Consider the following 22,943-nt stretch of genomic DNA (forward strand, 5'->3'; position numbering starts at 1 on the left):
ACATGATCCCTAAAGACCTTGTTGTATTAAAAAATATTCAATAATGTGTTAGTCAGATATATCACTAAAATTATTCTTTAAAATTATTTTTCGGGTGAATAAAAGCAAGACCTTCTCCAAAAGTACGGCGAAGGATTTTAACAGGCTGAGTGAAAATCCAATAATCCCATTCACAAATTTACCTGAAAAGATTTAATTATACAAAATTATGGGATGTTTAAAATAAGTTCAAGAGTATTCTCAGAGTGCAAGAGAAGTATCTCTCCATAAGTAAATGTGAACTCTTTGGTTAGATAGCTGTTGAATTTCTGTGGTTTGTGGATACAAATGTTTGCTCCTTTCAAGTACTGCAGTCACAGGAAAAGCCAACATGGTTGTATTGCTATATCCTTGTAAAAACGTGCATTCTTATAATTAAGTTTAGTACACTGTATGTCAGATACTTACAAAGTTTATCTTGTGAATTCTTTCTTGTAGTGTATCCTGAATCGAGATCTGGGAAACCACTAACATTTTCAATACACATCTTCTTATTAATATATAGGAAAAGTAGCAGCATGAGAATAATGAACACCCCAACTGCAGACAGGAATCCAATTGCTTCCGGAGATACTAAAAGAAACAGAAAGAAATAAATTTTTTAAAACTTTGTAAAGGTTTGCAAAGTTGTAATATTACCAGAATTGATCATTAATAAATACCTCAAAAGATGCAAATATATATGCCAGATATAATTAAAACCCCACCATTTAAATCTGAGTTAATGCTTAATCATCTTTTCAAAGAACAGAAAGCATGTGGTCCTAATCTGAGAGGGACTGACAGTGTGAGCAAGAGGTTCTGATGGAGGACTGGACAGTCTCTGCAGAAGAACAGGGAGATTATCAGAAGCTGCCAAAACCAATGATTTCTAAAGGAACACCTGAGACAGCACTGAAAAAGAGCTAAGAGCTCCCCATCTCCCGGAGGTTTGGCTGCCTCTGCTCAGGGACAGCTTTGAGACAGTGCTGTTGAGGAGGGACTGAGCCTTTGCCCTGTCCACCTTGTCATGTTCAGCACCTGGCTCCTCTTCCCTCAGGGACCAGCTGGCTCACCCAGCCCTCTGACAAGCAGGATGCTTTATGAGCAAAAAACAGAGTGAGAAAAACCATGTATGGTCACTTGCATATGAATCAAGAAAGAGCTAATAGAAAGTGAAATAGAGGTAAAGCACACTTAAATCCAGGTGGGGAAAAAAGGTCAGAGTAGACTGACATGTCTTAGAGAATGTGTAAAATAAAGAATATGTAATTGCTATTTAGCAGATAACTGCAAGGCAGTATTGGGGATCTTTGAAAGGTTTAGCATCTTTGACATCCACCACCATCTAACAACATCAATTACACCATTTAAGACTAAGATTGTCAAGGAGCAGGTTTTAGAAATGTGAAATCTGCAAATGAATGTGGCAAATTGAAGCAATGGTATTTAAATGGCAATTTGTTTATTTGAAAGGAGAGTGGGCAGGGAAAGGGATATAGAAGAGCAGCAAAACCAAGAATCTAGAAATGTGAGAAATAAGTACCAACTTATAAATGCAGTTCAAGACCAAGAGAGGGCAGATCTTTTGAAAGCAGTGCAGATGCCCACAGACTATAATGAAGCTGAGCTGCTTCATTAATAAAGGTTGCCAGGATCTCTCAGGGAAGGCCCTTAGGAAACCCAGTGGAGTCTCCACAAGCTCTATATTCAAAAAACTTGAAGCAAGAAGTTAAAATAGTGACAGGATTGCAAATTTATTATGAAGTAGGGTGGGAGGTTAAAGTGAAGGGTTATAAAACTGCAACTCAATAGCATTTGGATGCAATTTATAGGCAAAAATGTAATAGAACTCTAACTGCACGCAATTAACAACCATGTAAAGCATTACAGAGCTGTGATTTCTAGTGATATGTAACAGATTAATTAATCTGTTAACTGGTTCATTACTAATGTACTGATAATTAAGAAACATTATGTCTCAAACCTGCATCCAAAACAGGAAAAGTAACACCTAAGAGTGGATTTTATGGCCACAACACACAGACAACACACATTTCAGAGCTGAACACAACTGTGTTAATCTGGATGAAAACTGGGATTTCACATATCACTTTTCTTCCTCCTGACTTTGCAAGACTACACTCAACTACATAAATCCCGTTTTTGGGGGTTGATTTTTTTTTTCTATTTAATAAAGATTTATGAAGCTTTATCAGATTTACAAATTCTGTTTGCCAAGATCTCGGCACTTCACTCTAGGACTATGATGCTACATGGTAACATCTTTCACTATTTAAAAAGGAGTGGAATTAAAGAACAGCTGCCAACAACTCAGCATTCAGAGATGCAATACAAAAGGACAAGATGCAAGAGTCAGAGATAACTACAAGAAGAGTTCCAATTAGAGATGAGGCAGGAACAATCCAGAATGAGAGGAGTTTATCACTGGAACAGATTGCCTAGATCAGTTATAGAATCCAACTTCAATGTTATCCCTACTTTGAGCAGGGGACTGAACTGTAAATTACTTTCCCAGGAGCCTTCCAAATGAAATCATTCTCTGATTCAACATATGCCCTTTGTAAATCTGGGCTCATGCATCTATGTAAAAGTACTGACTGAGAAGCACATGCAATTCCACAACCTCAGTTCGTTTTGCAGGATGACAGGGAACATTTGTGTCTGTGGTGCTGTTCTTAAATTACTATACAGGTGTCTTTTAAATCTGACAAAGAAAGAAAGATCCAAAGAAATGTGCCTTCACCATGAAAAATGAATTGGACAGATTTGCACTTCTGTTTTGAGCTGAACATCCAGACCTATCTAAACCTGGAATTAATTTTTTTTTCACTTCTTACCTCTGACCAGAAGAGACCATGTAACATTTTGCCTAAACCACCCCTGAAAATTTTCCCATGAAAAGGAGCTTGCCAACAACTTCAAATGAGACATCCTACTGCATCAAGAGGGGTAACAAGGTGAGAAAAGTGGATTTCTATTCTGGAACAGAGAAGAAAGTCAGCTAATTTTTTCTCAATATTTTAATTATCATGAACTTTGGCACGTGTTCAGGCATTCATTTATTGTTTGTCAGGTGTCTATTTACCATTTTTCATGGAATCTTTCCACACAGGGGAATACTCTGAGTTTTGACAAAAGCCTCAGTTCATATATATTAATTTTTTTACCTCAAAGCTTGAGAGATGAAATCTCCCCAAGTTCTGCTGGCAGTAGGCATGCTACCACCCCTTCCAAGACTGCATATGGATAACTGAGAATATCTGAGGCTATTGAAACAAGCCAGTTTTCTCTGCATTATTGATCCTGACCCAAATGAAACCAGGGAATGGGCCTAGGAGAGAAAACCTTCATTTTCAGTAAGTTCCAGCTATAACATCTATCAAACACAGAGGCAGTGGCAGAAAAGGCAGTAAGAGGGGACTGCAATTCACAGGGGCCAGCAGAAGTGAAAGAGCAGCAGAAGGTGGCACAGGTTAATGATGTTCAGGGAGGAAATCAGTGTGAGACATGAAGAAGGTGTGACACCAACTTGGGGTACATGGAAAATGTCAGAAAGTGGAGGGAAGGCAAAAAAGAAGACAGATCAGAAGGTAGATAAAGATCATGGGACCTTTGAATGAACTATGAGAATGATTGCTTTATTATTGGAGCAGGCTGTCCTGAGCAACTTCACCTGAATTCAGTGTCCACACTGCTTTGAGCAGGAGATTTAACTAAATTCCAGTCATGGAATGATTCTCAACAAAGGGCAGTGACAGTCTCCTTTAAATAGGATATATTAACTGTACAGCATCTTAAGGGAAAAACACTCTCACACATGTCACATTTCATCTTTTCAAGCTGTAGGTTTAAATTGCATTTTTAAAATTTTTACTTATGCTTATGTTGCTCAGCAATCATCTGCCTTAATCCATCAAAAAATGTGTTTAAGGAAGTTAACCACAGCCTAAAAGGAACTGAAAGCTGAATACTTTGAGGTTTTTTTTCTCCAGTACTTGCTGGATACTAAGTAGTTAAAAAAGGCACTGCCTGAAAGCCTTATAGTTCTCTATGGAAACACAGTATCTGATGACATTTTTCTGGATGAAAAAAGAAACATTGGCTGATACCTTACAAAAAGAATGAAACTTTAGCTGCAGCAAAACTAATTAATTATTTATGTAATTCAGTGTGAACATAGGACTTGAAAATTATATTTCTGTATCAATTTGCACTCATGTAAAGAGCCTTAGAATACTTGTTCACAGATTAGGTAAATTATCAAGCTGAAATCCTATAAAGTATTACCATTATAAAGCCAGGGGAAAAAACCATACTTCAGTTTTCCACATGAAATATGTACAGATTCGCATCTATGAATTCAGGTTTTGTACATCACCTTAATCCTTCAGTTAGTTTCTCACAGCTAAAGTATCAAGCAGGTATACTTTATAGACAGAAAAAAATTTAGAAGTTCTTTTTTACATAAAAAATACATCTATGCCACATTCACCACCAGAATTACTTTGATTCAAAACATGTTGTAATAAATTCTGAGTTGTCTGGGAATTAATTGTACCATGAAAAGCATTTAAAAACTCTCAGAGGTTCCCAGTGCTTTCTTCTACTATCAGACAGCAGTAGGAAGGCAATGTTTTCTCAAAGTCATCCTTTAAATTCAAAGGTCCTACTTCTATAAACTTCATCATTATTTTTGGTTATTAAGAAATTCTGAATTTATGTTTGAAACTCATTATAATATAAGGCAGTTTTAGAAATACTAAAAGAACAAACATCTTTCTACAAAGCTACCAAGACTAATTGAATTCCTGGCTATGGAAGTGGCATAGAAAGTCATAATCATTACAGAAGTATTACCTTAACATCCCTTTAATTCCATTTTGTTGTTATCATCACTAGAATCAGAAGTACTAGAACACAGAAATTTAGCATCTCTTCATCTTAAATATCAAATTAGCACCTCTTTCTCAAATAATAACTTCTTTGTTATTATATTATATATATATGACATAATTTTTCATTTCAAAAAGTTGTTTCAAACTCTTCAGAAAATTACATCTTCAAATATCTACCACCAAAACAACAAAATGTCTCAGACATTTTAAAAAGATGAAATATTTTTTATATGAAATTTAAAAGCATTTCATATTTTAGTATGCATCTAGCCCCAAACTTTATTTAATATGAAGTCAATTATTTTTGGATCTTTCACACTCTACATCATACCAGTCACTTAGCTGGTAATGTACAAAGCCACACAGTTATCTTAGAGATGTTTCAATTATTCATTTACAAATGCAATACTATCTCTTCTGTATACAAATAAAGTAACTAGGGGGTATGACCTGAAAAATGTCAATTACCTTTAGGATCCTAGCATGAAAAACACTTGAAATGTTATATGTAAGCTTTTTTTATTTATAACTTGGGTTTTGGGGTTTTTTTAAAACTTGATCTAAGATACTTTAGCCCTTTAAATTCTTTTAAATATACAGGACTGTTGTTTTGTATTTAGTCCTGAAGAAGAATGATTTACTGGTATTCATTTTTTACACCATTACATCTTGACATTCCATGAAAATAATCTGTGCTGTCCAGCTCAAAATATTTTCATCCAAATGCCATTCACTGCTGTTTGTCACTTCTTTCCAACTTTGTCACTAGCACAAGAAATTAACATATTTTTAGAAAGCTGAGCAGGTTACTGAACAAAACAACAAGTGTGTGCCTTTATTGCCTTTCCTCCATGCTTGAATTATTTACCTCCAAACAGGATGTATTTCTTTCTCACAGACATGTCATAACAGAAAAAAAACCAAAGGAATCCCTCTACACCTGAGTCTGCTCAGATGTAGTGAAATACTTTGGTCTGATTACTCAACAGGAGTAGGGACTGTATTTTCAGATGTGTCAATTTACATGTACATTTCTTTTACTAATTACATAGGGTTGTCTCTTCTTTAAAAGCAAGTAACTGAACTTGAAGGCTACCTAAGATTTCATGGTCTTTCTAGACAGCTTTTCTTTAACAATGGAAACTCAACACATAACATTTCACAGCAATTTGTGAATTCGTATACAATTACTATCTTTCTGTTTGCTGTAGTAATTGAAGAAGCAACAAGTGAATAGAACCTTTTAAACAAAATGCTACACCTACAGGAGTTTATCCACTGTTTAATCAGAATTCTGACTAAAAACATTAAATTCTTGACTACCTGCACTGTTTCAAAAACATGAACTATATATGGCAGCATCACTATTAGAATACTTTCCCATATAAAAAACAAAAACAACTGGACCACAAAAATTGACTAGCTGATATTTCTGCTAAAAAGTAGTGATAGACAATGAACTCTAAACATTTTATTGAACAAGTCGAAAGACAAAATTCCAAACATATATCCTATGACTCCTGTTCTATTCTATCTCCCATATAAAACACTGGATTATGTAGTTCCCTTCTAAAAGTTTACCTATTTCTTCTGTTTTGCCAAAAAAAAAAAAACCCAGGAAGTCTTTTAGCTCAACTTAAAACACACAATTAGATCTCATATACCAATGCTTTTATAGTTACATTTAGGTAACGTTAAAACTGAAGCTTTTCTGTAGAAAGATGCTGCCCCTTCCAATTCCAAACTGCATTTTGCCTTTCCTGATGCAGCACAGATTTCTTACCTTGGCCCACTACTGATGGCTATACCTCTCAGCATGCTATGCTGAATACATTTTATTCTGCAAGTCTTCTGATGTTCCTTACTGCAGGTTTGTTGCTCCTGCATCTCGCACTTTGTTGGACAGCAAGTTTACACGCTCTCCGGTACAAATTACAAGCCCTGCAACATGAGCTACCTGTACTTCCACACTTCAAGTATCAACATCCAGGACACAACCCTGAGCAACAGCAATTTCAAACGAGCACAAACTTGAAACGACAACTCAATTCAATTTCAAGGCAAAATCAAAAAGAGCGCCACATTTCCTAAATAAGAGAATTATAAACAATTCTAGCAACATGAACCTCTGAGAAGTTCTTCAAGACTGACAGAATGAGACAAGGATGAAAGTGGTTCTATTTGGAATAACAATGCCCTTTAAATGGACCTTTCAATGAAATACTGAGGAAGACACAAAATTTATATTTTCTGAAGTAGTACCTGATGCCACTTTTGGGTTAATTTCAAAAAGATGTCACATTAAGCAAAAAATAAATGTGTTTGTTTACACAAAAAGTCTACTGGAATTAGTGTACCATGAAAGCAACACTGGCCTAACTCCACTGTCACTCCTATTCCAGTGGAAATTTATCAGAAATAATAACAATGTATTTAACATTCCATTTCTGTCACTTCACCCTGGCTGTGGGATATTATGCATTGCTACAGAAACAAAGCAGAACTTCTTTTTCCCTTTGTTTCCTTAATATCTAATTACAAGGACTAACGAGAAAAACACATTTTTAACATCTAGATTCCAGGAATTCTCATACACAGGAAGAAATTCTATAATGTATTTTAATTAACAAATTCAGTTTATTTGATTTTATTACAGTCTATTAAATTACTTGACTAAATAATTACATCAAATAGAGTTCATTTACTTCATAAAATGTTATTCTAGAACCATAGAATTCCCTGAGTTGGAAGGGACTCAGAAGGATCAAAGTCCAATTGTCAGCCCCTCACACACCATCCTGAAGAAGAGCATTGTCCAAATGCTCCTTGAGCTCTGCCAGCCTTGGTGCTGTGACCACTGACCTGGGAAACCTGAGCCAGTGTCCAGCGATCCTCTGGGTGAAGAACCTTGTCCTGACATCTATCCTAAACCTCCCCTGACACCGCTTCAGGCCATTCCCTTGGGTCCTGTCACTGGCACCAGAGAGCACAGATCAGTGCCTGCTCCTCCTCCTCCCCTCACAAGAAGTTGTAACTGCAGTGAGATCTCCCCTCAGTCTCCTCCAGGCTGAACAGAACAAGTGACCTCAGCCATTTCTAACTCACATTTTATGATAAAACCAGCTTGGTTCATTACATTAACTAATCACATCCATAAGTGCACAAAACTGCTTGTGGCAGCTCTAGTACTGCCTCTACAGATTGTCTTTTCCAGGATTCTTTCCCCTTTCTTTAAAAATACCATGCTGAAACTGTCTTTTGCTGATAAATTTAATTACAGGAAAAAGAGGACCCTTGGCTCCAAAATACCACTGATCTAAGAAAGAATTTAGGAGTAACTGAAGCCATACTCTGAGATGGAGATTTAAACTTTTGACAGAAATCTTTTAATTCCTAAATCCTTATGTGCTGAAAAAGTTGTCAGCCTGCCATCCCTGCTGATTTACCAGTCCCTCAATGCCTTTTCTCTTTTACATGGAATTAATTCTGATTAAACAGTATCTCACAACAGAAATCTCTGAAAAGAAACAGCAAAGGAAGCATCACATTTGCCACATGGAATAGACACTGATCATGGAATCATCTTGATTACCTCCAAATCCCAATAATCTGTTGCAATTACATAGCATTTTACATGACTATTATCCACACAGTAGGTAAGAGAACAGCAGTGATTATAATTTTTAATGGTATTCTCAAATAATCCTCCCAAAGCAAAAGTATTAAAGACCCACAGGGGTCTAGAGACTTGCAGTTTAAAAGTTCATACCCATCACAAAACAGCTCTCCACTATGGGGAAAGAAAAATAATCTAGTTGATAAAAATATTTTAAAACCTCATTTTTCCCTATCAGACACTACAATTAGCAACAAAGCATGAGACAATCCATGTAATCCAACAGTAATTAACCAGGATATACAGCAAAGTACTGCATAGTAAAAATGATTATATGAACATGAGAACTTGAGTGAAGAAATGCCAGGGTTTGGATATAGCAAACTTCTTACATACAAAACTTGCCATGGAAGAAAAGATATTGCCATAGAATAAGTGACCTCAGTAGCTGCTGTTTTCCAGAAGACTCCAAACACAGGAAAACACACAAAATAATATTCTGCTTCCTGTAAGGGCATCAGGAAGCTCAAAGAAAAGTATTTACTCTGTATTGAATTTTCTCCAATCCAAAACACGTGCATAGAGATTACTTTTCCAACAGAGTGCAAATTCAGAATATATATTCTGGTGTTGCTAATTTTAATATTATTACTTTTTTCTAACATGTAGCAATATGTCTAAATATCTCCCAAGTGTATGAGGTTTAGTATCCATGGGAGAAAAAATTTTTTCAAGCCTTGGAAAAAAAAAAAGGTATTAATTACTCTTTTCTTTATATATTATAAAAGTAGCTTTAATTTTTAATAGTTTCTAAATGAAGAGTTTTTTATTCCTCTTTGTAAAAAGAGAAAGTGCACTTTATTTGGTACTGTCCAAATCTGAACCTTTAAATGAGTATAGAAACAACATATATTTGCATTTTACGTTAATATGAGGATATCTAATACAAAGAAATTTACTACCATCTGTGACATCACCCTTCTCTTGATGAAGAACAAGTAGTTCTACCAACTGGATGACAGCAGCCAGAAAGGGGAAAATTATTTTAATTACTTAGTGTAGATTATCACTAATAGTGTAAGATAACTTGAGTATCAGATGCAGTTGACTTTCAACTTAATAATGTTTCTACTCTAAAATGAAACTAATGAATAAATGCTACTTTTTGCCATTTGGAATAAGTGTAGTTGGCAGCTGAACATTCAGACACATGCAAATGGTGAGGATAGTTGACCAGAACATTAAAGAGGAATAGTTCTACTTAAAACATACTTCTGACAAAGCAAAAATTCACACCTTCTTATCTTTTCAAAATTACTATTACAAGTGACATTTTTCATTGTCAGACAAAGACATTGTCTTTTTGCAACTTCTCTTTTGCATATTAAAGAGAGCACTTCTGTTCCATTCTTAGTCACAAAGTCAGTTTGCTGAATAATTTCCTTTGTTTGCAAGATTGCCACAACAATAGAAAGGAAAGAACATCTTGCAAAAGAAAAAAGGGCTTAAAAATAATTTTTAAACTTCTGTGCAACTCAGCCCTTACTTGGATACTCCATCTACATTTCCATGAATTAAATACAAAACACACTGCTGAGTTAGAAATATCACTTTGCACTACTTCAAAAATAAACAAGTGAAAAATGTTGGGTGAAAGAAACCTAAAAATAATATGGCCATATATATTTTCTCATTTAATGTCACTTCCATGTCACACAATGAATACATAACAGAATATATTAAAGAGGAGTTTCTTCACTTATAGCTCAATATTGTAAACACTCATCACAAATCTGTCTTGTTTGTACAAAGAGAACCTTAAACAGCCTTAATTAAAACATTACTAAATCTAACAACAGCTAATTCCAAGTTAGACTTGCATCTGCACTATACAGCTAAAAAAGATATATTGTTCTCAAGTCTAATCTCAAGTTCCCTGAATTCTTTTATTTCCATAGCAAATAACCAAGGGAACAACTTACACAATTTTATATCCTGACTCTCTCAAAAACAGCTGGATACTAGGAAGATATCCAGCAAAAAGACAAACTGTTAACTGAGTCATTTCAGAGAAACTCTGTCACCTTCCACTGTCAAAAACTAAGCAGGACTCTTCTTTCCACAGCCAAGTCTTCAATTTGTATTGTCAGACACTAAATAAATGTGTGAACACAAACTTGCATTAAATAATAGAAGTAAACAAGATGTTAATTTATAATAAAAGCAAGAATATTTTTTTTTTTCCAATTTTCAGATTTCAATAACGTGTAAATATAAAACCACACAAACACTTCAACTACTTGACTATGGTAAACATAGGAGACACATATTGAAGTGATTTCCTAATAGCTGACCATCTTTAAAGTTCTTTTTACAAGCTGGAAAGTGACTTGTTCAGTATTTTGTAGCTATTAGATGTTACGTAACAGCCACAAAACACTCCCATTTTCAGGACACACGCTCCCTATATTTATGCATTTAGAGGAAGCCTCTTTAAAAATACATAAGAATTAGTTTTTAAGGCTTTCCAGAAAAGCCTATTAGTCTCCTTACTCCTGATCAGCTTTTTGCAGATTCTTCTCAAAAATGTATGAACTTGCTAAAAGGAAACCAAGTAAAAAACCCTATAAAAGTATTGCAATCCTTCTTGTGCAGCATAGAGGGGGACCCACCACAGTCTCTCTTGGGCAACTACAAAACTGTAGCAACATTAATGTGGCACAGGAGGAGGAGGCCTGTGCCAGACAATGGCTACATCTTTGGGTAGCAAACCAGAGTCCTGTATCAATACCATACTGGGATCATATTTGCAATAGAACTGACATAATCTCAGATATTCAATGAACGTTATAACTTCATTGGTACTTGCACACCTCTGAGTCTATCATTTAAACTGATATAATCTGAGAAATACAAAACCTAAAAACTAGCAAATTTGAGGTTTCAAGATATTTCATTTTTACAGCTGAATAATCTTAGAGCAGACATTTCCTTTTTAAGGCTTAGGTTTTGCTTTTAAGCTATGCCTTCAACTACAGCTAAGAAGTTTTCATTATGTTATTTGAGCTAAATTGTGTAGTCACAGCTTTGAAGACCTTTCTGGTCCCTTTCCACATTTCATCACCTGATACTCCAAGGTTCCTATTTTCCTAGCAAAAAAATGAAAGGGCAGGCAAGAAAAATACAATTTAGGAATGCATTACCTCACTGACTAGAAAGAAAAATTAACCACCAGCAATAGGTGTTCTTCAAGTCATATAATCCCCATATAAATTGTAATTACATTCCATCACTTGAAACCGGAAAGTTTTCCCATGTATTATTCATAGAAGACACATGCTTACTTGCATGCTTACTTTCCCCTTTTCCCTATTCAGTGCAGGAAAAAAAAAGATGGAACATCACTGTTTATCCTATTAGTTGCTTCTCAACAGCCATGTACTTGGAAGCACTGTAAGAAAGATGGACAGACAAGCAAAGCACAAATGTACACTGCAAAACTCCAGTTCCTTAATGCAAGCTATTTACTACTAATGTTTCTTTCAGAGGTTCCACACAGACATTCTAACTCCAGTCACAGTCACCCACCATCCCCTGGCAGAAAGCACAAGAGGCTTTCAGGCAAATAGCAAATGGAGAACCATTTTGTCAAACACCACCAGCTCTCAAAGCCTCACAGACAGCAGGCGATGAAAATGAGGGAGGGGATGAATGCCAGGAGTGCTGGAATGTCCTCTCCTGGTGCCACAGTCACAGAGACACCAGAGAAAAAGGAGAAGGGCACACTGCAACCTTACCCAGCACCAGACAAGAATGCCCCATGTGTAAGTGTGAACACTTAATCTGCCCATTCAACTTCTACTGTGAGCTCACAGACCAAAAAACAGCTTAGCTTTCAGGGCACAGCCAAGAGATGGGAAACTCCATCCTGTATAAGCTTGACATGAGCACTCAGTGACATTAAGGACAAAGCTGGAAGGTCTGATTTGACCAGCTTGAGACTGCTTGCAGCCAGGAACTCTCAGCTTGGAAATGCCTTCCTATTCTGAGGATGTCAATAGAGATCTTGAGCCTGCAATCTCATCCTGGTAAGCAAGCAGGGCTGGACAACTGGCAAATAAAGTAATCCTTAGGAGCCTTGGTCAGACAATAAAAGCATCTTGATTGTGCATCAGAAGGTGTAAAGTAACCAAAAGTCCACATGAATGGAAGATTTGCAGTACAATGGCAATCTCCTCCTGCTTTAAAGGTGCACTTCAAGTAAGGAGTGAAGACAGACAGGAATCCACCAAATCTGTGTACCATAAGGAGAAATTTTTCAGTAACACAGGGACACACAAGGTTAGAATGTACATGGAAACTCATATGACCTAAAAAGAAACCCAACATAATGCAAGTATAAATAGCACTTAAAGGATATTTCTCTTTTAATCACACTTACCCCTAGCCTAATTTATAACCACCAATGCTAAAACACAAGTTCTATGCTATTTTTATTTAATTTATTGTATCAATGGCTAACAGAGCTTAGAATTCAATGCTCAAATATAATACAAAATCTTAAAAAAACAAACAACACATCTTTTCAATTTAACTTCCCAGCAACTAACATGAAAACCATACAGCAGTGTCTCCAAGAAGATGATAAATTTGTTTTTCTTAAAATCAGTACAGTATCCTAAAATAAATAAGGATTAGCAAGATTAACAGCTCTTGAAAGTTCATCAGAAGGCTTTCTGAAATTCCAATGAGTTTCCCAATTCAGAAAGATAAATAGCAGCTATTACAGAAGGAATACAGAGCACTGTGTGTACCACCTTATCTGTCAACAGAAAAAGAGAGACAGCAATAAAAAGAAAAAAATCACTTCTCCTCCAAAATGGGAAAGAATTTTATAAAAGCAAGATCTAAATGATTCACAGTTTTGAGAAGTGGAGAAATGTTCTTAATTACAGAACTGTAACACATACACACTCAAAAATTCTTTCAACAGATACTTGGAAAAGATTACTTGTGACCATAAAGCTATTCTGACCTTAACTGGTAGATTTAATTCTGAAGTTAGGCATTGTTAAATATATGTTTCAACAAAGCCAAACAATTTTACCAAAATGTCTCAGTGAATGCAATGGAAACGAAGAGGACAAACAAGATTTCTTCCCACAGAGTATGATGTGGTTTGACAATACTACAGAGGCAGTCTGAGACTAAGTTGTTGTCAAAAGAGTCTTGCAGTTTTACTCCTCTCCCACCACATTTTTTTACTCCTTCCTTTTGAAAGCACTGAGACTCTTCTGACCTAACCCAGACTCAATTCAAGGAACTAATCCTTGAAGAAACCCTTTTTTTTGGCTTAGCTTTCAGATGAGAAGACAGAAATTCAACAGCAATGCTGCAGGAGGGAGCATAGGGCTGCCAGAAGGGACAGAAAAGTGTATCTGGCCTTTACATCAGCTGAGCTGTTCTGTTGAGCTCCAACTTCAGTCACTGTAGCTCAGCTTTGAGCTGTAAGAGCCTTCCCTGGAGCACAGCTCTGCTCTGTGCTCTCTCAGCTGCTGGTTTCACTATTGCTGCAGCTGTCAGCAAAGAAGTTTGAGTCATTAGGATCTCACCTGAAATCAGAGGCAGAGATTGACAGTTCATTACATCAGTTTTTTAAAAGATCCTCACAACTTTCCATTAATAATGAAAATCATAAAATCATACAAATATCTGGATAAAGTGAAGATTAAAGTTTCCATGGTTACCCATCACAGCAAAACAATATTAACAAATTCCATGTAACTCAGTGAATTTTGGAAGAGCACATTTTTCCCTCTTGTGAAAAATCAAATTTTATTTTATAATTTCACTATTTTTTCCTATTGACATTGTCAGTATCAAATGATTCTGCAACACAAAAATGCAGCACTAAGATCCACAAAAAGACAGACCATAACACTAGGCAGCAGATTTCTTACCAGGAATATTCACAAGCTAAGGAATTGCACAAATTATTGCTTACCTTGCAATTGCACTAATCACTTGCACAAATTATTGCTTACCTTTTCTGATGCAGATCAGTTCATGTACACCACAAGTTCGTTCTCCACCTGTGTGGAAATACACCATTAGAACACAGTAACAAATAAAATGTATTTAATTTCTTTATAAGGCTTATAAACAGTGAAAAAGAAAGTTCCAAAACTCTGTCAATTAATAAAAATGCAGAAGATTGCCTTGACAAATTTTGAAATTATACATTAAATCCTTTGGAAAAAACAATAAATGTATATTGGGCTTAATATTGCTAATATTAAGGTACAGTTTGAAGAGCTTTACACTGAGTTTATACAGGTAAAATTATAAAAGCAAGAACCTTATCTGAAGCCACACTAATATTTCCCAAGTATAAGCATAATTTCCTGGAGAGAATTACCCTATAGAATGGCATCTATGGAAGAATTGTGAAAATATAAAAAAATTCCAATAGAACAAAATGCCAAAATAACATTATGATTACCTTCCACGTTAAAAAACAAACAAACAAACAAAGCCTAAAAAACAACCCTATTAACAAATACTTGGTTTGCCCAGAATTTCTCCTTTAGATATTTTTTAAATTAAAAAATCAGCAGTATAGACCTTGAGATATTCATTCACGAATAATAAAATTGTTGCTAGAAATACTACGCTTTTTTCACATTTATATAAAGACCATTTTAATTGGAATTACAGCTTGTAAACAAAACACCAACACATTTAATATCTAAAATAGAAATATTTTGGACTTATATGCCCCATAATCAAACCTTAAAATTCCAAACTACATCAAGCTATGGCTTCTCTTAAGTACACCCTAACCAACTCAGCCTTTTTCCACTGACAACAAGAGTGCATGGATGCAAATACAGAACTGAGGGGAACTGTCTGGGATTTCATACCCAGTTCTCTGCAATCTCATGAAAATACAAAACAGTGTTTCAAAACCTCACAAAATATTTATTTCATATCCATTAATAACTCCTTGGCTCCAGACACTTCAAAATGCACTAAAACAAGCTTTAGGTAACAAAATTCTCCCCATCTCAAAAATATGGAAATACATTATACAGCACTTACTACTCTCCTCCATTCCATAATAAATTAATTATGACATACAATACAGCATGTAATTATATCAACCAATACTTCAAACTCTTAACTGGTAACACTAGCAGATGGATTGTAAAGCTTTAGAAAAATATCTATATTTCTATATAAATTTACACTTTAAAGAAATAACTGTAGGAAATCCATATATTGGAGTGAGAAAGGATAAAAAGGATCAAATAAATGGAATAAAATGTAACTCTTCTAAAATAAAATTAAATGTCTGTGAAAGTAAAAAGAATCCTCATTCTATGTCAACACACTCAGAAATACGAAATACAAGCTTCAAATATACTCTTGAATGGGAAATTAAGTATCAGTGAGTCTGAGGACCCCAGGAGTTTTGTAGAGTCATCACCCTTACAAAATCCCGTTGTGATAGCAATCTAATTCCCTCTTTTCGGTGCATCCTAGAAGCTAGGCAACATAACTTTCAATCAGAAAGGATTTTGACAGGAAAACATAAGAAAAACTAAATTAAAAATATAATCCGCTTTTATAGTAACAAGGCATTAGAAAACGCAAAAAAACCCCAAAACCAGACAGAGGGAGAAGATTAAAATCTGCTTTAATGTCATTGCAATCATCTTTAGGGGACAAAAGATAAAGCAGAAGAGTGACTGAAAGTCTTCTCCCTAGAATTTTTGCCCTGTTAGTTTTAAATTCGGCACTGAAGAAAAAATAAAAATTATGGCAAAAAATAAAATTGTTTTTCATTACACAGATGCCAGACAGTTAAAAATAAGGATTCACCTAAAACTCACTGAGATAAGAGAGCAGCAATAGATTTTAATTATATTCATTGCTCTCAGTGAAATCAACCAGTCTGAAATCGTATCACAAAATACTAATTCTAGATTCGGATTCCACATTGATACCTATTGTTTTATAAAGCAAGAGGTCTTTACTCAAACATTCAACCTCTAATGTAAGATTGGTGTTCCACCAAATAAAGCATTTACATTAATCAACATGTTGGTTTTTATTGACCACAAGGTTGCAAAATAAATTCATACCATTTAACAAGCTTACAGTCAGGATTTTATTCCTTTTCATTTTCCTAGAAAATGCTGGAATGCTATTTCTTTTTTTAATAGGTGATTCATTTATTACTTTTTTTCCAAACTGCTTTTGGATGGAAATCAACCATTAAATAAAAATACATCAAATAATATAAAAGTTAAAGAAATTATCTTTTATATTTTAAATTAACGTATTAAAGATGTGAAATTTTATCCTCAATTGACTTGAACTGCTTCTTCTCTTTCCCTGTGGTCCTCAGAACTGTGGAACTAATACATAATTCACACCTTGCTATTATTCATGGATTAACAAATAAACCCAAGTTTTTCCATCTTTACAACTCCCAAGAATTCTCTCAGCTTTAGTAAACTAGTTACTGAAAAAAACAAACTGAAAATATGGAAACATTTTGCATGACAGCAAGATGCCAACCATTAATTTAGCATTTCAGTCTGAAAATAGTGGGTTTGTGTTGGTTAGCCCCCAAATCCCAAAGGTTCAGTGGCATGACACACTTCAATTTATTCTTTAAATATTATTTTTAGGTAATTTATCATAGTATAGCATTAGTTCACCATAATGTTATGGTTAATTAAAATTTATGCTTGATTTAGACACAAATTATTATTAGTTCAATTCCATCTTGACTAGGAACATAATCTCCTATTTAAGATTTTAAGGTTTTGAGTGAGTTTGCATATAAAACTACATAATACTCTGTCCAAAATGTAATCTGAGAAGAGAAACAAACCCACTTGGGTACACAGAGCTTTTCATAATGTCAGACAATGGAAGTAAAATGAAAACTAATGAAAGATCAAATAATTTTAGAACTCCACATTCAACAAAACATTTTCATTTTCTTGAGCAAGAAGATCCACCTAGTGGTCCTAAAAATCTAAATCATTCAGACATTTAACACAAAAAGAATGGCCAGATGTTTTCCAGAGGCAGCTGATGAAGTTTAATTTTCTCAATTAAAGACAAAGGTTTTATATGCCAAGTCTCTATTTGCTAAAATGACTATGGCAGCAACAAGATGAAAATATGTACATCAAAGATGAATACTGAATTTTGCATTAACTCAAAATTTTATGTCTTTCCAAACTAGTACAATTCAAGATTCAAAGGTCTACTATGCTCAGAGTTTAGCTGGAACTTCACCACTAGATGCTGAAAATAATGGTCAAGAAAATCTAGTACAGGCATTATCATAGAGTGCTGTGGGTTGGGAATGAATGACATCTGGTGTTCTCAAAGACTTCAGACCAGCACCAGTGTTAGAGAAAGTTCCTCTGAGCCTCAGCTAGCCATGTTCTGCAACAACCACAATTCCAGGACCTCTGGAGTACCAGTGCTTCTCAGGGGGAAGGTGTGACCCCTGTCACTGCGAGCACTTCTCCCTAGCAGCCAGCCAGGACTCCCCTTGAAGTAGCTCACACCCACTGCCCACATGCTTTCATTGGGCAGCTGAAGAACCCATGTCCATCTCTCAGGCACAATGAAAGGCTGCAAGACTGCCTGTCAGATCTCCCCAGGCTACACAAATGTATTTCCTAAGCCTCTCCTCATGTGTCAGGTACTCTAAGTTCCCTCCCAGCTTAGTGGCACTGTGCTGAGGTCTCCCAGTTTGTCAGCCTCTCATGCTGGATTAACACAGCTGGATCCAGGCCACAGACACATGGCTGGTGCATGTTCAGCTCGCTGCTCACCGGGATCCTCAGGTCTCTTTGCTCACAGGTGCTCCCAGCCAGCCTGCCTGCAGCTGCTAGTGCAGGGCTCGGACTTCACCTGTCCTAGTGCAAGCTTCTGAGGATCCTTCAGCCCACTCTGAGCTTGCTGCGTGCTTGCCAGCCCTGCCCTCCAGCTTATTAACTACTCCTTCCCTGGTGTCATCCATAAACTCAGCCAGAGTACATTCCATCCACCCACAAACATGGTGCACAGTCCCAGTTCCAGCACCAAAACTGTGATGCAACTTAGGCTGCTGCATATAAAATTCATTATTCTTCAGAAAAAAATCCATGTTGGTAGCTGCAGCAGAACATTACACCGTATCACAAAAGCCTTTTGTCAGCAGGTGTAATTTTTCGGATGCACTTTTTACATGATAAATTACTTTCCTGCTGAGAATTGTTTTTTAATTAGCATTTTCATAAGTTTGGATCACACTCAACAAACGTTTACTTAACATTTTATTCAACAATAGACAACTATTTTTTCCCTTGCCAAACCCACGACATTCCAGCATGGAAGAACAACACTGAGCAGGCTGAGTAGCAAGAACAGGGTGCTACAGTGTAGAAACATAAAACAGGATACATGTGAAAAAGTCCAACACAATGTTAAAGTAACTGTGTCTAAGCATGTGGAAACACTAATGCTTCAGCTAGGAATGCAAGAGACCCAAAACCATTCTTACGTTAAGGGTTTCATACAACATGCTACAAATTTATTTAAAAAGACAATTATAATGAAAGACTTCTGGGTTGCATATACCAACAAATCTACTTGAAAAATTGCCTCATGTCATGAACTGAATTCTGGGCTTGGATGAACAGACAGTCAACTGTAATGGAAAATAAACAAAGCTGAAGACTTTTGCACAAGAGCAATCCTACAGCTGCCATCAGTGTTTTTCCTGAAAAGGTTACATACAATCATTAGCCCATCCTCCCTCATGGTGTAAAATCACCTCTGCGTTCCTTTAGCATCCTTTTTCACAAATTTAGTCTACAAATAATAGAAATGCTTAAAGCTGAATGCTGAGAACTAGTCAAAAAGCAAATTAAAACCAAACAACATCTGAATTTATAAGGAGAGTGACAGCAAGGTAAAAAAAAAATTGCTATTATATATACTCATTTATATGTTTACATCTTTTACATTTTGTGCAGTTTTGGTCTCCTCTTGGTCCCACAACCTCAAAGAATAAAATAGAACCACAGAAGACACAGAGAAAGACCCTAAAGAAGTCAATAAAAATGTTAAAAAAGAAATGGTTTCCATATGAGGAGTGATTTAATAGACTAAGACTCTTGGACCTGAAAAAAAAAACCCACAACAGATGGTGGACTTAAACAGGTGAATATAGAACAATTACTCACTGTCTAACCCACTAATAAGAAAAATAACTATCAGACTTAATTAGCAGCAGACATGTTCAAGACCAGAAGAGTAAAACTCAGATATCTATGTTCTGATTTTATGATTCAAACTCTTACTGTAAAGAATATTCTTCTTTCCTTGCACTATTTAAAAAGATCCCTATCTAGTAATTTTTTAGCCTAAGGATAGGTTATCTACCTGTCCTAAGAATATTTTGGGTTTTGTTATCCAACTATAAAAGTAATGGGAAACATCAAAACATTTTTTCATGGGAAAAAATGAAATTTTTAAATTATATTTGTAATCAACAGAACCAATGACACTGACCAATGAATTAGCAATCAGTGACAACTGATAAAGAACAGCATAGCCATTTCTGTTTCTCAAACAAATTTTGCATCCAATCCTACCCACACTAAAATAAATGGAAGCATCTATATGGAAGCAGATAAAAGGGGTGGAATTTTTTAAGCTAAGTCATAAAGTAGAGAGGTTATTTGGGACCTTCTCCTCTCATCATGAAAATAGTATTATCTCTGCTTCCTTTCTACCCATAATGATCACAAATTTCTCTTTCCCTACTCTTCTGACAAGTGAAATATAATTAGCACTAAAATAATATTAGTAAGTTCTTTATTTCACTTTGTTCTCACTCAAGTTCTTCTTCAGGTAAGTCTTACTGGTGAAAATGAAGAAATACAGTAAATAAAACTAGCAATAGAAACATACAGTATAAATGGCTAAAAAAACTAAACTAAACTAAACTAAAACCTATAATTTTCTTTTATGAAAAATAGAAAGAAAACCCGAAAGCAACTTCATTGAAAATGACAAAAATATTAAACATACATTGACAAGCAAGGTACAATGCTATCAAATGTTCAGGAAATAAAAAAGAGGATGTCAGCAATAAAAGATGAAAAAAAAAAAGATGAAAAATTAGTATGACTTTTAGCAAATTCCTACTGTTTTTAATTAACAACACTAATCACTACTCTAGAGCAAAGTTTCACAGGAGAAAGTAAACTGAGAAACATTTCTTCTTTTAAAATGACTCTATGATCTATGGAGAAAAACATACTCATAGAAATAGTTTCAAATATTTCAGATAATGCAGTAAGTTTGTGATACAAAAGGAAATTACTAAGAAGAATCTGTATTGCAAAGATTCCACTTGGTAGGAAAACTGCTTATTTTTGCCTACAGAACAAAAGTACCCATAAGATGTGTCAGTCATACTGAATTTACCCCTTTTCATATCAAAGATTATTCTCCTGTGCAGAATGGGACCAATTAGCTCACAAACTCAACACTCACTTGCTGTCTTAGAATTAACTTTCAAAATCCTCGAAAAATTTCCCCTTCTTATTCTACAAACAGATTTACACAGAAATCAGGAAACATCTCCCATCTCCAAGAGTGAAACGTACAAAAATTAGGAGGTTCAGTGATTAATTGCTGACTTGAAATCCACTCCAACTTTTACATGCAACCTGGACCCTTGGCCTTATGCAGTTCAGAACCTGACCATATTCAGGAAAAAGTTTGAGAGTATCAGCTGTGAATCCCTTGCATCAGTCACTACAAAGGCTGGAAGAGGTATAACTGAATTAGGCTGAAGAGAAAATAAGACCTAGTGGTTAGAACATTTGAAAGTTCTCTGGAAGACAGCAAAACTCTTTCCTTTCTAAGAGGTTCCCAGTATTTGGATGGCAACATAGGCAAACATTCTTAATCAGGTAATGACCCCATGTTTACTTTCCTGCATGCCTATCTTGAAAGCCAAGAATTCCAATTTGCAGAAGTGCTAGGCGTTAAAAATTAGGAGAATTCAAGAAAAATTTCACACTGAACACATCAACTGTTCTTATATAAAGTATGATAGCTTCATCTCAGCCCACGGGGAACTTGTCAAAAAGAAGTCTGTAAAACATTAGAGATTAGGTGGGGTTTTTAAAAACAGCTGCCCCCTTTGTTATCTAAAAGATAAGAGACCTGCCAGCTTTCTTTATTTCAATAGATTCAATACTGCAGCAATGATGGTGTAAGACAATCCAACCAGGAAACTGGTGATTTTGCCTGTGGCACAAGGTTTCACTGTCATCAGCAAATAATGCAGGCAATCATCCTTACAATGACAATACCAGGCAACACTCACTGAAGTTTCCCCCAGTCACTGGATAAGCACAAGGCAGCATTAAAACAATCCTGTGTGGCTGATCCAGTATGATACCTTGACATGTGATCCACCACACAGTTGACAAATGTGTTTAAAAGCGGGCCTAAGTATAAAATATGTCTTCTTATATTTAGGCTTCATTAAATACTGATGATGCTGCTCAACCCCTGCCCTGGCCACACCAACTTGGATTCAGAAGCACTACTGACATTTCAGGTCAGCACTACCTTGAGGATGTCCATGTCACCTTACACCCTTCTAGTGCAGCCTGCAGTGACACCTGCACAGCCCAGGTAACTGGGAAGTCAAGACAAAACTGTTCCCCAGGCCAGATTCAACCTACAAGCTACACATGATACTCCTACTTAAGCTCTGTAAGCAGATCATTGCTCTGTTGTTTCCTTTTCTAGATTCTGGAAATCTGCAACTAGGCATAGTTTTCATGTGACCTATATGAAGCAGTGTTCTAAATACTCTCTCTTTTTGTATCCGTAAACAAAAAGTAGGTTCATTCCATAATTTTTTTGTTTCCCAAGGAAATAAGGGTTATATAATTAAACAGTTCACTTCCTGCCTCATCCTTGTATTGTTTACAAATTCTCTGGCTCGTTTAAGACAAAATAGTCAGAAAGTTTTAATTTTAATTTTAAACTAACATAATATTTCATAAAAATCAGCAGTCAAATACACAGAAACACAAGTCCCACTGAGCACAAGGAGAGCCCACCAGCTAATAAATCCCTGCACAGCACAAACAGGTGCAGCTGCCTGCTGCGAAACAAGCAGCTGGAAGGTGGGGAAAAAGGAGGAGACAATCTTCTCAGAAATCTCAGAGAGATCAGGACACTTCACAGACATTCAGGAACAAAATTATAAAAAAGGTATATACTTGGTAAAGCCTTGACTGTCAAGAAGGAGAAGTGTTAATCTGATAGGAGCACAGGGGGAA

General features: G+C 35.7%; 1 protein-coding gene across 2 annotated transcripts in view; it reads right to left on the minus strand.

Moving 5' to 3' along the window:
* The window catches only part of SYT14 (synaptotagmin 14), an 81,167-nt gene that overhangs the window by 54,547 nt on the left and 3,677 nt on the right, over window positions 1-22,943 (minus strand). For both annotated transcript variants that reach the window (XM_066546475.1, XM_066546474.1), the window contains exons 2-3: window positions 14,598-14,645; window positions 448-612 (exon numbers count right to left, since the gene is read on the minus strand). In XM_066546475.1, coding sequence (XP_066402572.1) covers window positions 448-612; window positions 14,598-14,645 — 213 coding nt within the window. The remainder of the gene's footprint in view (window positions 1-447; window positions 613-14,597; window positions 14,646-22,943) is intronic.

Source organism: Molothrus aeneus, chromosome 3, assembly GCF_037042795.1.
Source record: "Molothrus aeneus isolate 106 chromosome 3, BPBGC_Maene_1.0, whole genome shotgun sequence".
NCBI classification, from domain to species: Eukaryota; Metazoa; Chordata; class Aves; order Passeriformes; family Icteridae; genus Molothrus; species Molothrus aeneus.